At 37.2% G+C, this 16,674-nt stretch overlaps 1 protein-coding gene across 1 annotated transcript; it reads left to right on the top strand.

Moving 5' to 3' along the window:
• Positions 1-12,205: 12,205 nt before the first annotated feature.
• LOC128040476 (uncharacterized) lies at positions 12,206-14,832 on the top strand. Its single transcript, XM_052629239.1, has 4 exons — positions 12,206-12,479; positions 12,561-14,121; positions 14,370-14,580; positions 14,674-14,832. The coding sequence occupies exons 1-4, from the start codon at positions 12,206-12,208 to the stop codon at positions 14,830-14,832; spliced, it is 2,205 nt and encodes a 734-aa protein (XP_052485199.1).
• Positions 14,833-16,674: the final 1,842 nt, after the last annotated feature.

Below are 16,674 nucleotides of genomic sequence, written 5' to 3' on the forward strand. Positions count from 1 at the left end.
TGCGACACAAACAACCTATACAAACAACCCCTATAACAGTGTTTTGATAAACTTTAATCTCTCATTTAAAAAATGAATTTATCACTTCAAATATCTTGAGTAATTATCGATAAGAACCTTCATAAAAAATTTCTTAACAACTTCAAACACTTTGAAGGATAAGGATAATGATGAGTATCCACAAAAATTCAAACTCATTGAAAGATAATGATCACCACATGTTGTAACTCAAAGTTACTTCCTTATTTGTTGGTCCACAAGATTAAATTATAGGTTATGTCATTAAAAAATCAAACATGTCCACACAAAAACTTTGACTGCACCAAAGCTGTTGTTCTATCTGATGTTTAAACATGAAGTGGAGCAAGAGAAGTAGTCAAAGTTCCAACAATCTCCCCTTTGATATTTTGACAAAACTAACAACAAATAATTAGCTTTTAATCCAAACAAGTCAAGTATGAAAGGAACAAGAATATGTTTTTACCTAAGAGGTAGAACCATGATCGAACATACACTCCTCATGATATCAACAAACAAGTTTATTTGTTCATCACATAATCAATCAAGAAAGTGCCAAAGTCATCAAAGCTAAATTCAAGGGATGTAGAGCATGACATATAAGCTAAACAAAACAAATATCATAACCAATATAAATCAGGATGATCAAATCGAAAATACTATTACCAAGAGATTTTCATTTTTTAAACAAATCTTTCATCCAAAGCCTTTACGCTGTATTTGAATTTCAATATTAATTGAATTCATTTAAGCTTCCAAGAACTCCAACACTTAAGTGTTTTGGGTAGTCAAAACAAAAGAATCCATCTCTTCAATATCATGACCAAACCAGATCAGCACATTAACCTCCTAAAACCAACAATATCAGTTCAAAGTATAGAAATATTGAAATCAATCATAAGTAAAATCAACAGTATTATCCCCTTACTTTATTCATCCCAATCAATTTCCATCATGTTATTTAGAGGGATGAGATTAAATGCAATATCAACAATAAGGGTCATATCTCATGGAACAACAAGTAATTTTTTCACGAAATTTAGAAGTGTTGACACCATTTTTTTGATTGAAAAAGGGGTCGACTTGGTTTTTGAAAATGAAAACGAAAAAAAGGGAGTCGCCACCAATCCTTTTTGATAAGGTGTGATCGGGTCACCTTGAAAAGTGGTTGTTTTTAATAAACGATTTGATTTTATTAAAACAACAGTTTTGGTCCACGAAATTCAAAAAACGAGTTCGAGTCGTTATGCATTACGAGGAAGGATTAGCACCTCGACACGCCCAAAATTGGTACCTAGTTGATTACTTAATGTCTTAGTGTCGAAAAACTTAAAACTTTAAAGAAATTTAAAATACGATCCTTAAAAAAAACTCGAATGGCATGGATTAAAATTCACGAGGATATTTGGCAATTTGGTTAAACGAGAAATCGAAACCCAGCACATTAGGGCACGTTCCTCGAATTTCCAAACGCAAAACATTGCCTTATTTTGAAATTTTTGGAAGGATATTTAGTTATTTGGTTGAATGAGAAAAATCGACACCCAGCACCTTAGGGCATGTTTTCTCGAATTTCCAAACGCAAAACATTGCCATATTTTGAAATTTTTTAAAAAGGATATTAAGCCATTTGGTTGAACGAGAAAAATCGACACCCAGCACCTTAGGGCATGTTTTCTCGAATTTCCAAACGCTAAATATTGCCTCGATTAGAAATATTTTCCTTTTTGAAACATGATATTTATGTGCACAATGGAATAATAAACATGATAATGTGAATAAAAAATGAACAAAAACGAATAATAAAATAAATCATGCATATACCATAGCAAATAAATAAATAAATAAATTATAGCATAAAAAATGGACATATAAATAAATACATAAAAATAAAGGAAAATATATGAAAATTATAAAATATGAAAAATATGCATATGTATATTTTAAAATTATTAAAATAAAATAAAAATATATATGAGTATGTATACATATATTCATGAGGAAAAGGAGTATATAGATATACATATATAAATATGTACATATAAAAAGTATTTAATATATATTAAATAAATTATATATGAAATATATATAAGCACTTATATAATAATAATATAATATAATATGACACATATATTTAAAATTACATAAGTAAATATAAATAGAAATATAATGATAATAATAATATTAATATTAATAATAATAGTAAAGATGATGATAATAATAATAATAATAATAATAATAATAATAATAATATTAAAAATAATAATGTTAAAAATAATTAGCTAAATAATAAAAGATGCTAAAATAGATTGAATCGCAATAAATACAAAGATATAGGGCCAATTCGAAATAAAAAAACAAAAAAGGATTAAATCGCAACTCGCGCCAAACAGAGAGGGACCAAAACAGTAAATAGACGGAGTCCCAAAACACGGTGCTTTAGTGGACTAAAATGAAACAACGATAAAACTATACAGCTAAATTAAAAATAAAGAAAAGAAGGAAAGGGGGCAAATTGCAACGCGCTGCAAAATTGGAGGGACCGCGCCCGCAAATAGCCCTTTAAAGAAAACACGCGGATCTTGGAGTGGGTCAGGTCTGTTGGATCGGGTTTAAAGCCAAAACGGCATCGTTTTGGTGCCTGAGAGGCATGCCCAAAACGACACCGTTTTAAATACCTATATAAATCAAATTTTCTTCTTAAAACTTCATTTTTTGCCTTCTCTCTTAAAAAAATTTGATTTTCTCTCAAAAACCCCTCCCCTCTCAAATGTCCGGCCTGGACTCTGGCAAGGAGAGCCGCCGTCGAGCCATTGCTCGGTGGCCGGAAAATCCAAAAAAGGTATTTTTTTTTGCTTTTTTTATACGATATATATATAGTTTAAAAAAAAAATAAAAGAAACAAAATCAAATACAAAATAGTTTCGAAAGAAAAAATAAAAATAAAAATAGAAAAGGAAAATAGATATACCGAAAAGGGTTTTTGAATCTGCTTTTTGTTTTTTTATTTCTTCCAATTGTGAAAGAGGGGCCGAACCCCTTACATTCGTTTGGTTTCGGCTTTTATAGCCGATTTTAACATTTTTTTATCTATGTCTACTGTTTGTTGTTGCGTGTTGGTTTCTCTTCTTGCAGGTGCAAGTGGCCGACGTGACAGTGGCAGGTGGAGCAGGTGGCGCTGGTCAGAGGCGTCTGAAGGCTTGCTAGGGGCGGTGGCAGTACTAGGGTTTCAGAAAAGTTGAAACCCTAGTTTGACAAATTGGTTTTGGGCCTGTGCATTTTGGGCTTCGGGTTTTGGGCTGTATTTGGGTTAGTTTTAGGTGGGTTTGGGTTTAATTTGTTTAAGGTCTGTTGTTTATGTTTTGGGTATTGGGTTTTGTAATTGGGCTTGGGTAGGTTAATTGGGTTTGTGGTTTGGGTTGTAATTGGGTTTTGCTTGGGTAGTGGGCTGAAATGGGTTAGGTCAAAATGGGCCTGTACAAGAAGTTTGTCCAATACTTAATAAATCTTCAATATTATCTCCATCAGTTGCAACTTCATGCTTCACACAAGCATCAATCAAACACCGAACTTTATAACTCAAATGTGCTCGATCCTTCCTCATCCAAATCTACCTATGTCTTGGTCTCCTTGTTTTAGTTTTAGTTTGAAATGTTTAGAAACTGAGATAAACTTTTTCCAATCTCGCATCAATATCTTAAAATAGCGGGGTCTGATGTGCCTTCTTTCCCACAATAATTACATATGAATTTTCTTTTCTCCTAGTTACATATAGTTGTTATATAGGTGTTCATTAACTGTTGCAACATTAGATTGAATGCTTTTTATACTTCTTCTTTGATGATTTAACTCTGGCTGGTTTGCTTTCATAGTTCATTCATTTTAACAATCGTCTCATTTGTATTTAATACTTGCGTTAACCTTTTTAATGAAATGCAAAGGTGAGAGTGTGAACCATACGCAGCCAACTAGCTTATTGTTAAGCTTTTAATCTTTTATTTTCCGTCTAATTAATGAATGATTTTAGTATTTTAAAGTTATCTTTACGCTTTAGTTGGCGGACTTCTAGGTTATGGATGGCCATTATTTGGTGTCACAGTAGAATTTACATGCGACATATCATTGACGGTATGAATCAATGTAGTCATACGTCCTGCTTTAGTCATTTTATTATCCAACATCTCATTGAAGCATTAAACTTTCCAAGAGAAACAAATGTTAAGGATTATGAGATATAAAATGAGTGGGAAACTCGTGATATATAAAAAAGGTGGTGGAAAAGGAACTGAAATGATCCAATTTTTTAATTGAGAATTTAATTTATTAAATTTTTATATTTAGGATCAAATTAATATAGCTTGTAAATATTAAAGAGCTAAACTTGTTATTAGACCAATAAAAAACTCATTTTAACACTTCATTAAATTTCAAACGATTGTTCATAATTGATGATAAAAATTGATTTTGAATAGTTTAATGACTAAATTATAAGAGAGATTACATTGTCCATTCCATGTCCTTTGGAGATGTTCATCTCTCTAATACTCATTAATCTATTTCCGGTTCATTTCTTTCGAATCATTTAATATTTTTTACTATTTTTAATTCTTTAATACATATATTTTGGTTTTATTTATAATTAATTTATACTTTTAGATTTTCTAATTATTATTATAATTTTATTCAAAATAAATATTTTAAAATTTTTCCTTTTTTTAAAAAAATTTAGAATTAGAACTACAATGACAAATTTTATAAATATTGAGGTCTAAATTTGTTGAATTTTTAGATTTAGGATCCAATTAATAGAATGTGTAAATATTGGAGGGCTAAATTTGTTATTAGGCTAATAAAAAAAAAGGCCCACATCACCTTTCCATTACTCATCTAATGACGACGAATGAGAGAGTGACTAAAATATTTGATTTCGAAAAGTTGAGTGATTAAATCGAAAAACTTAATAGTTGGGTGCCCAAAATAAAACTAAAGGCATAGTTGGGTGACTATTTTTATAGTTTACCCTTATTATTATTTGGCTCTCTCTCGAAGGAAGTCCTTGATTTTTTTCTCTCTTATGAAGCTAGCCGTTGAGTTGTTTCCCATATGACTTATTATTATTTATTTTAGTTTTGTATTATTGTAAATCTTAGGCATGTTCCCGTTTTAAGAGACAAGATTTATCTTTGAATTACCTTTATCATGGAAGTCACATAGATTGTCTTGATCTTCTTCTTCTCTCTGATGGATGATTAAAGGTTCAATTGGAAAGTTTTTTTTTTTTGGGTTATGGCATAAGACATTTCCAAATTTTTTGTAAGAGTCAGACAATTGTCAATAATGGCTAAGACTTCCATTAGTTCATCAACAATTAACCTTTACGTGAACATTATGTGCAAGCATCTGAGATTGTGGGCTTGTTCAATCACATATTTATTTTCCACCATTTGAAATATGAAATAACGACTACAAACATTCTAAATTTTTGTTGCAATGTCTTCTAAATTTTCTTTGCTGAAACATACTTTTGATCATAATAATCATACTGTAATAAGACCCAATCGGCCTGGGTTTAAACACAAAAAGAAAGTGGCCCAATAACCCCTAAACCTAGCAGCACACAAGCCCAATACACCAAAACACCCCAAACCCAAATTAACCTAGCCCAACTCAGCAAAAAAAAAAAACCTAAGTAAAAAACCCCAGCTCTTTTTACTCCAGCGCCGCAACAACCTCCATTGTGCTCTCCGATCGCCACACGTTTCGGCCCCCCACGCACGCCGTTTGCTCCACTCTTACCTGGAAATACGGACTCAAAGAGTCAGAGGAGAAAAACAAGCAAAACAATTTCATTTTTTTGTTTTTTTCGGCCTATAAAAGGCCATTCTTAATATGTAAAAGGGGGAGGAGGATATACACAAAGAAATACTGAGAAATATATAGAGAGAATCAATAAGAGCAAAAGTAGTTATTCGTTTTAAAAGGTGATCATCTTTTTAGATTGTTTTTTTTTTCTTTTCCTTTTTCCGATTTCATTTTTTTATTATATATATATTGCGATAAATAAAAAGAATAAAGAGAGGGAGACTTACCATGGTCCTCGAGAGTTGTTAAGAGGGGTTTAAGAACCCAGATTCGGCACCTCTCCGGCCTCCGATCACGTGGAGTCACGGCTGAGGGTGATAGGACGACGGCGCGAGGAGGCTTGGGTATTAAACCCTAGCAGAGCGCCAGGAAGTTTTTTTCTTTTAAGTTTTTTTTGTTTTCTTTTATTCAGGTTGTAAGTGTTTTTTTTAAAAGAGAAAATTTGTTTTAAAGATCATTCAAAACGGCGCCATTTGGTGCCATGACCCGTGCGGTGACCCGACCCGAATGGGAGGATCCGCGCGCTCTGACGTCACATGGTCTATTTGCGCAATCGGCCCTTCCTTTTTGCAACGCTTTTCAATTAAATCCTTTTTACTTGTTTTAGAAACTGGGCCGCATATTTTATTTTTGTTTCAATTTGGTCCCTTGCTGCGCGGCGTTTTGGAAGGAGAGGATAATTTCCCTTTTGGTCCTCCATTGTTACGCGCGTGTTCAAGTGGACCCTTTTCTTTTAAAAATTTATTCAAAATTCGCCCATTTTTTGTTTTCAAGTTCAATTTGGTCCAGTTTAGCTATTTTTCTTATTTTTTTTTATTTTTTTAAATATTTATCATTATTATTTTTATTATTATTATTGCTATTATTATTATTATTATTATTATTATTTTTATACATATACATACATTTTAAAAAAAAAGCTTTTAATACATACATATATTTTGTATATACAAACATTTTTTTACTTTTATAAATATGAGTATACGTATTTTTATATTATCCTTCATAGATTTTTTTACAAACGTGTGTATATATGCATACCTACATATTTTAATACATATTTTAATACATTCATTTTCTATAGTATAAATATATATATATATATATATTTGTTTCTTAAATTATTATAAACATTTTATTATTTTTATATGCTCCATTTTTTATATACATATTGTACATATTTTTTATATTTTTACTTTATTCACGCAATTCTCATATACATATATACATGCATTTTAGAAATTATTATAAGTTTTATGTATTTTATTCCCTTTTATATGTATACTTATATGTGTTTTATATATGCATTAGCATTTTATCATGTTTTTAAAGAAAATACATTTTGGTTTCGTCAAAGCATTAAAATCATTTTTAAAATATTTTTAAATATTTGGCAATCATGATTCTCGAGAAAGATCGTGTCCTAACTTCATTGGATTATGTTTTTTTTCGATGAATTTAGAAAGCCAAGTATTTGTTTTGCAATAAATTTGCAAATTTTAATAAAAGCTTATTCTCGAATTCAAAATGTTGGGTCCTAACTTACTGGTCATGACATTTTCTTCTAAATAAGAATTTTCAAAAACAAAAGGCAATATTCGGGTATTTTGAAGATTTAAAAACATTGTGCCCTAACTTACTGGGTGTGGTGTTTTATTTCTTTGAAATAAGAATTGTCTTATTATTTTAATCCATTCATGCAATAAAAAAGTTTCCTTTTAAAATCCTTTCGAATTTTCGACACCAAGGCATTTTAAAAAAATCAATTTGGTACCAATTTTGGGCGTTACGAGGGTGCTAATCCTTCCTCGTATGAATCGACTCTTTGAGCCCATTTTCTCAAATTTCGTAGACCAAAGTCATTTTTAAGGTGAGCCGATCACACCTTAATCAAGGATCGGTGGCGACTCCAAATTTTGTTTTTACTTTTAAAGTCGAAACTAAAATTTTTGTTTTCAAAAAACGGTTTCGACAGCTTGGCGACTCCGCTGGGGACATAGAGAGTCGAGCCATAAACTGATCATATTTGTTTTTGTGTCGAAAATAAAAAAGTTTTTAAAAATTTTCCCTTTGCACTCATTGATGTTTTATCATGGAACTTTGGCAACTTTGCATTTGCATTTTGCACTTTACCCTTAAGTGGGAGCGACAAACTAGTCCTTCGTGAGGTTTTCACCTCCATGCAGGATAGTGGACCGCTTCCGGGATACATCCGTACCTATGTCTTCGTGAGATTTTCATCTTCTTGCAGCCATAGGGAAATGTGTCCCCCTGAACTGAACTCGTTCCATATGAGCCTATAATGGGTGAGGATCGAGGAATCTGCTAGTTTGGGTACCCTTACTCTAGAAACTAAACCTCATATAGTGAGCTATAGGAACTTGCCTTAGGTAGAACTATACCGAACCCTAGTAGATTCCTAAATAAGTGTTCTTGTTATTTTATGTTGGATTATATTTTTATATGTGATACTGACTTGGGTTTCTTTTGTTTTGATTACATGACATCATAATTGCATGACATTTCATTATAAAGGCGTTGGTTTATATTCGGTTGCCATATAGAAAGTTTATCATGGGAAATGGGTTTCTTGATAGAGTGGAAGACAATGCAGCTGTCCGGCCTTGGTCTGAGAAGATACAGCATGAAAAAGGTGATAGTTTGGCCGTGGGATACGTATCAGAGTTATGGGACTTCACTCATGTTAGCGTAGCTCAGAACAACTTGCAGGAATTGAAGGAGATTTGGGATCAATGGGATAATGAGGTTAGGTAGTTATTCTATTTAAATTATGGGGATTTGCTTTATTTACTGGACATGAAGGTAGACAAGCGTCTGTTTCGAGCTCTTGCCCAGTTTTGGAATCCAGCCTACAGTTGCTTCACATTCGGGAAGGTTGATTTGGTGCCTACGATAGAAGAGTACACAACTTTACTTCGGTGTTCGAAGGTTCAGGTAGATAGAATTTATTTGAAAGCGGTAAATGTACTGACCTTCTTGAAGAACCTGATAAATATAACAGGGATGAGTGAGCAGTGGGTTACAGCTCGGATTAAGCAAAAAGGGGATAGTAGGTGTATTCATTGGAAAAGTTTGAAGGACCTCATTTTAGCACACCTAGATGCGAGGAAGAAAGTAGACGTCTTTGCTCTAAGTATATATGGTCTAATCTTGTTTCCTAAGATTTTGGGACATGTTGACGAGGCGGTCACTGATTTATTCGATCGGCTTGACAAGGGAGTTACGCCAGTTCCGGTGATTTTGGCAGAAACCTTTAGGTCATTAAATGCATGCCGAAGAACGGGAGAGGGCAGATTTATTGGATGTGCGCAGCTATTACTTGGGTGGTTCCATAGCCACTTTTGGAAGGTTGATAAGGTTTCATATCAGGTCTTCTCTGAAAGTTATTCACCATTGAAAGAGATAGTGGCTGCGTCAAGGAGAGATGATATTACAGAGGAGAAATGGATGGCAATCTTTCAGAATCTGCAAGAAGAAGATATCGAGTGGAGAGCTCCGTGGTTACTTCCAGATGAGATCCTATATAGGTGCGGCGATTTCGACTGGGTTCCGTTGCTCGGGATTTGGGGAGCTGTTGGTTATGCCCCATTGCTAGTGTTAAGACAAGACAGTCAAGACACAGTTTGTGCTCGCCACTCAAGGACTAGTGAGTGTGAATTCTCATATAAGGATGATGGCTACAAAAGGAAGGCTCGTGAGATGGCCAATGCGTGGAATCAGACTCGCCGAATGAAGAGATTAGCCGTGGGTCCAATGACAACTTCTGAATATAACGAATGGCGTGTTAGGAGGATTAATGACAACATTCCTGGGCCAAGTTCAGAAAATAGTCAGTCGATAGAGGAGCATTTACGCGTCGTCCCTTCTGAGCTGGAAATCATAAAGCAAGACCTCGAAAGAAGGAATGCAAAATTAGAGAAGAAAATAGAGAAAATGGATGAGGAAAATGTGAATTTAAAGTTGGACATAGATGTTCAAAAGCAGGAAACCGAAGGCCTGAGAAAAAGGAAGCGCAAAGTCGAGGAAGATTTGAACAGCTTGAAGACGGATTATAAGAGACTACGTCTGTCAGTAAGAACTGCTGGGTTGGGAAAAACCTCAGAGCAGTGGCGTCAAGAGGTTCAAGAAGAAAAAGCCAAGGCTGGCAGATGGGAAGAAAGATTCCAAGAAGCCCAGATGCAAAATAGATCGCTTGAGAAGAGTTTGTTAGAAAATCAAGATGAAAGGGATAAACTAAGGGATAGAGTGGCCGAACTTGAGAAGATTGTTCATCAATACCGAAATCGTAATTCAGTGGTGGAACTGCAAGCAAGTTTAAGTAGAATCGAGCAAGTGAAGAAAACTATAGAAGAACTAGAGGTGGCATTGCAGAACTGTGAAGCCAGGATTGAGTATTTGGAGGCAAACAAAGATCATCAAAGCGAACAGCTTCACTATCTCCAGAATCAGGTCAGAAGCAGGGATCATGTTATGGGATAAGCCTTGGTTAAGATTCGAGAAGTAGCTGATCACTTACAAACTCTGGCAGTACAAGCTGACACGTTGAGCGTAAAGTATGAATTGGAGTCAGACCGGGGACGGGAGTTAGCCTCGTTGCTTCAAAAAATCAAGGTCTTAAGTATTAGGGCGAAGTCGTATTTGTAGTCTATTCTATGTAAAGAGATTTGTTTTCTAATAAAGTTTTCCAAGTGGAATTGAATCATAATTAACGCCTTTCTTGCATTCATCTTATGCATCGCATCATATGCATTCAAAACTTTGAATTGATCCTAATTAATTAAAATTATTGCTCAGTTAACCTGGAAACCAACCAACCAATCCAACACCGATACGGCACTCGAGCAAAGACGAAAGATATGGATCAGAGATTAGAGAAGCTCGAACAATACCAGAAGGATATGCAAGACCGGCTTCAGCTACAAATGCAGGAGCAGTTAGACAAGATGAAACAAGAGATGTCTGAGAAGATGAGGGAATCTCAAGAGGATATAGTGGCAAAGTTAACCCGACTGATAACTAATGGAGGTGACAAAGGAAAGGGCCCCATGGCAGATGCCGATGAGGGAAATGATGATGAACTTTTCTATCCTCCAGGTTTCACCCCTCCACATAAGCGAGCTCAAGCTGAATACCCGCGCAAATCTACTGTCACCATCATGCCTCAGCAATTTCGAGCTGGTGTTTCGAACCTTCAAACTGGGCCGGGTTTTAATCCCGAAAATAATCCTATTAACTCTGCCATTCCTGACTTTGATGAAGTGGTTGAGAAGGAAAGAGTGAAGGAGGAGTTACCAAAACAGTTGGAAGAAAGATGCAGGTGGCTCGAAGAGAAGTTCAAGGCGATGGAAGTCACTGAAAGTTATCGAGGTATTGACGCAAAAGAGCTGAGTTTAGTGCCAGATCTTGTTCTCCCTCATAAGTTCAAGATGCCTGAATTCGAGAAGTACAATGGGACGACTTACCCAGAGGCTCATATCACCATGTTCTGCAGGCGAATGGCTGGATACGTTAATAATGACCAGCTATTAATACATTGCTTCCAAGACAGACTTGCAGGGGTAGCATCCAAGTGGTACAATCAGTTGAGTCGAGCTACGATTGGTTCATGGAGGGACTTGGCGCAAGCATTCATGAAACAATATAGTCATGTGACAGACATGGCTCCTGATAGAATCACCCTCCAGAACATGGAGAAGAAGCCGAGCGAAAGCTTTAGGCAGTACGCGCAGAGATGGAGGGAGGTCGCAGTCCAAGTTCAGCCACCGCTCCTAGAAAAGGAAATGACCATGTTATTCATTAACACCCTGAAGGCGCCGTTCATAACACATATGTTAGGAAGTGCCACAAAAAGCTTTCCTGACATAGTCATGAATCGCGAGATGATTGATAACGCCATCAGGAGTGGGAAGATCAATGCTGGAGAGAGTAACAGAATATCAGCTTCGAAGAGGAAGGAAAACGAGGTGAACAACACAAGCATGTACAACAAGGGTTACTCAAAGTCAGTAACAGTGAGTCAGCCGGAAAAGGCGGCTACCAACTAGCAAAGCTCGTCGAGACAAGATGTCGGTACAAGGCGAAATACGGACAGGCCTCAATTCACGCCAATTCTTATGTCGTACAGGGAATTATACCGAAACTTATTCGACGCACATGTAGTTTCTCCTTTCTATCTGAAGCCCTTACAGCCCCCGTACCCCAAATGGTACGACGCCAATGCACAGTGCGACTATCATGCGGGAATCATGGGGCATTCTATAGAAAACTGTACTGCCTTCAAGAAGTTGGTTGAAAGGCTCATTGTATGGGTGTCGTTAAATTTGATGACTCGATCAAGGCAGAAAACCCATTACCAAATCACACTGATGGTGGGGTAAATATAATGGGCGAGGACAGAAAAATTAAGGCAGACATTGCGGACGTGAAGACTCCTTTGAGATGGGTCTGGAAAGAGATGGTGAAAAGGGGGCTAATTGCTTCAGAAGAAAGCTGTGAGAAGAGGAGGAACTACTGTGAGTTCCACTGTGAAATGGGGCATGAAATCCAAGAGTGTACGAAGTTCAGAGCTGTGGTACAGGGTATGATAGATAATAAGGAGATGGAATTTTGTGAAGGAATTCAGAAAGAGAGTCATATATGTACGTAAGAGTTGGTATTAGGAGTTCCAAAGGCTAACCATCCTGTGGTCATCATCTCACGACCTAAGAATAGTGAGGCTGGAGCGCGAGTAGCACCAAAGGTCATCATTCAAAAACTGACCGTGTTTACTTACAAGGATAACAGGAGGGTTCCTTGGAATTACAATTGTAATGTGACAATCCCAGGGAAGGAGAATGTAATTAATAAAGAGGACCATGATGAAGGAGGGCATGACGAACAGGTGAAGGCTCGAGTAGAGCCAATAAGAGAAGAAACTTCGATTGGAAAGAAGAAGAAGGCAGTCGAACCTGAATTGGTGGTCAATGAACCAATCAAGGAGGAGGAAGCTAGAGAGTTTTTGAAGTTCATAAAACATAGCGAGTACAGCATTGTGGAGCAGCTGCACAAACAACCAGCTCGCATATTTGTGCTAGCTTTACTCCTAAACTCGGAGGGACATCGAAATGCACTACTGAAGGTGCTAAATGAAACTTATGTGGCTGACGATATCTCTGTTAACAAGTTGGATCGACTGGTCGGCAATATAAGCGCTGATAACTTCATCTCTTTCAGCGATGACGAAATACCACCTGGGAGTATGGGATCTACTAGAGCTTTACACATCACTGTAAGGTGTAAAGGGTGTATATTACCGGGAGTTCTGGTAGACAACGGGTCGGCACTGAATGTATTGCCTCTATCCACGCTCAACAGGCTACCTATGGATAGTTCACATATGAAATCGTGTCAGAATGTGGTGAGAGCATTTGATGGCACCGAGAGGAAAGTCATGGGACGAATTGACATACCTTTGTTAATCGGCCCAACTGTCTATGAGGTAGACTTTTTGGTTATGAATATTAAGCCTTCTTACAGTTGCCTATTAGGAAGGCCGTGGATTCATTCAGCAGGTGCGGTACCGTCATCGTTACATCAAAAATTGAAGCTGGTGTCAGAAGGTCGGGTAGTGATGATAGATACTGAGGAGGATATCATTGCATCTGTGACCAACGATGCGCCTTATCTAGAAACGAGTGATGATGCAATCGAATGCTCTTTCCGTTCCTTGGAGTTTGTAAATGCAACATTCATCCGTGAGGGGAATAAGATCCCGATGCCGAGAATATCAAGGACCACAGGGATAGGTCTGCGATTGACAGTTGGAAAGGGAGCTTTGCCGAGAAGAGGATTGGGGAAGTATCTTCAGGGCCGAGTCGAGGTCCCAGTATTGAGGGGCAAGTACGATCGTTTTGGTTTAGGTTATAAGCCAGATTCTAAGCAGAAGAGGATAGAGCAGGAAAAGAAGCGAGTGAGGAGAAGGGATCGCTTGACAGGTGATGAAGTCAAATGGGAACCCATGACCTTTCCTCACCTATCCAAGACTTTTGTATCGGGAGGATTCGTCTATCAAGGAATGCTAGGGGTCAGAAGTATTAACATGGAGCTAGGGAGTATTCATGCCGTGTATGAAGAAGCGACGCGAGGAAGAGCTTTGCCAGATATTCGTCCTTACGAGTCGGAAATAGAGCTAAACAACTGGACTGCAGAAGAAATACCTGTAGTTTTTAGGATTTCCTCAGAGTAATGTCCATAACACCCTTTATTGCTTTTTAGCCTAGAAGTGATAAGGATTCCTTTGTGAAATAGGCTCATGTCCAGAAAATTGTTATTTTAATAAAGTTCATGTTTGCAGTCATTTTTGGAGTAAATCTTTCTGTCCATAAGAGCAGTTATTTTAAGTTTCTCTCAAACTACACTTGCATTTCATTCATGACCATATTGCACCAAACAAATTCCTGAATCCATATTGTTTTTCATACCTATAACAGGTCCCACGATACCAATGATGCGAATGTCACTCTTACAAATTTAGAGTTTCCTTTTGAACGAAACATGTGTTCAGAGGAATCGCATGATTTTGAAGACAACGAAGACTGTGGTTTGTCTCCTGACTTGTTCAAGATGGTAGAAAGGGCCGAGAAGCAAATCCTACCTCACAAGGAATCAATAGAAATTGTGAGCTTAGAGGAGGGTAAAGAGGTGAAGATCGGATCGGATATCTCTGCAAAGACAAGATAAGACCTCATTGAATTACTCCGAGAGTTCAAGGAAGTGTTTGCATGGTCATACCAGGATATGCCGGGGTTGAGTATCGACATGGTAGTCCATCGTCTCCCTATAAGAGAAGATTGCAAGCCAGTGCAGCAAAAGCTCAGAAGGATGAGGCCTGATATCGTGTTGAAGATAAATGAAGAGGTCCAAAAGCAGTTTGATGCCGGATTTCTGCAATAAGTCAAGTATTCTGAGTGGGTGGCTAACATCGTACCAGTTCCAAAGAAAGATGGAAAGGTACGAATGTGTGTGGATTATCGGGATTTGAACAGGGTTAGTCCAAAGGATAACTTCCCATTGCCCCACATCGACACATTGGTAGACAATACTGCAGGCTTTTCATTGTTATCCTTCATGGATGGTTTTTCTGGGTATAATCAGATAAAGATGCATCCCGAGGACATGAGAAAGACTACGTTCATTACGTTATGGGGGACGTTTTGTTATAAAGTGATGCCGTTTGGATTGAAGAATGCAGGAGCATACTAAAGAGCAATGGTAGCCTTGTTCCATGACATGATGCACAGGGAAATCGAGGTTTACGTTGATGATATGATCGCGAAATCTAGAACGGAGGGCGAACATGTACGGGTCTTGAGAAAGTTATTCTTAAGATTGAGAAAGTTCCAGCTCAATCTTAATCCAGCGAAGTGCACTTTTGGGGCCAGGTCAGGAAAGCTGCTAGGCTTCATAGTCAGTGAAAAGGGAATTGAGATTGACCCAGACAAAGTCAAGGCAATACGAGATTTACCTCCACCTCGCACTCAGAAAGAGGTTCGAGGTTTCCTCGGAAGACTGAATTACATCGCTAGGTTCATTTCACAACTGACTGAAAAATGTGACCCTATATTTCGTCTTCTGAAGAAACATAATCCTGGTACTTGGGATGAAGAATGCGAAGAAGCTTTTAACAAGGTGAAGCAGTATTTGTCTAATACTCTAGTGCTGTGACCACCCAGCCCGGATAGGCCTCTGATATTGTATCTAACTGTATTTGACAATTCCATGGGGTGTGTGCTAGGTCAACATGATGAAACGGGGAGAAAAGAAAGGGCGATATATTATCTCAGCAAGAAATTCACTGATTGTGAAATGAGATATTCGCCTATTGAGAAATTATGCTGTGCCTTGATTTGGACAACCCGAAGATTAAGGCAGTACATGTTATACCACACGACTTGGCTAATCTCAAAGTTAGACCCGTTAAAGTATATGATGGAGTCAACTGCTTTGAATGGGAGAATGGCCCGATGGCAGATCTTACTGTCTGAATTTGATATTGTCTATGTGAGCCAAAAGGCTGTGAAAGGGAGTGCAATTGCTGATTTTCTAGCTAGTAGAGCTCTGGAGGACTACGAGCTGTTGAGTTTTGATTTCTCAAATAAAGACCTGATGTGTATAGCGGCTACTGAAGAAAATCCACAAGAAAGTCACGGTTAGAGGTTAAACTTTGATGGAGCCTCGAATGCCGTAGGCAATGGAATTGGGGCAGTCCTGGTGTCCCCAAATGGTGATCATTATCCTTTCACTTGCAAATTGGATTTTGATTGTACAAATAACATGGCAGAATATGAAGCATGCGTCATGGGTATTCGTGCAGCTATAGAGTGAGGAATCAAAGTGCTAGAGGTCTATGGAGATTCAGCATTAGTGATATATCAACTCAGGGGTGAATGGGAAACGAGAGATCTCAAATTAATCAGTTATCAAAAGTTGGTCCTCGAATTGATTAAGGAGTTTGAGGGCATCACTTTTTGCTATCTCCCACGAGATGAGAACCAGATGGCTAATGCACTAGCTACCTTAGCTTCCATGATCAAGCTGAACAGACATGGGGATATGAAACCAATCCAAATGAGTATCTATGAAGAACCAGCTTATTGTTACAATATTGAAGAAGGGGAAATCGATGATAGTCCTTGGTATCAAGATATACTACGGTATGTAAAAAATCGTGAGTATCCTGGCCAGGCAACGGAGAATGAAAAGAGAACTCTGAGAAGACTAGCCATTGATTACGTC

This window comes from Gossypium raimondii, chromosome 1, assembly GCF_025698545.1.
Source record: "Gossypium raimondii isolate GPD5lz chromosome 1, ASM2569854v1, whole genome shotgun sequence".
Taxonomy (NCBI): domain Eukaryota; kingdom Viridiplantae; phylum Streptophyta; class Magnoliopsida; order Malvales; family Malvaceae; genus Gossypium; species Gossypium raimondii.

Excerpts from the sequence above, each read along its gene's own strand:
- LOC128040476 (XM_052629239.1), top strand. The coding sequence starts at position 12,206 with ATGGGTGTCGTTAAATTTGATGACTCGATCAAGGCAGAAAACCCATTA. Across the intron at positions 14,122-14,369 it reads GTTTTTAGGATTTCCTCAGA|GTCCCACGATACCAATGATG; the intron begins GTAATGTCCATA and ends TACCTATAACAG. Across the intron at positions 14,581-14,673 it reads GCTTAGAGGAGGGTAAAGAG|GATATGCCGGGGTTGAGTAT; the intron begins GTGAAGATCGGA and ends TGGTCATACCAG.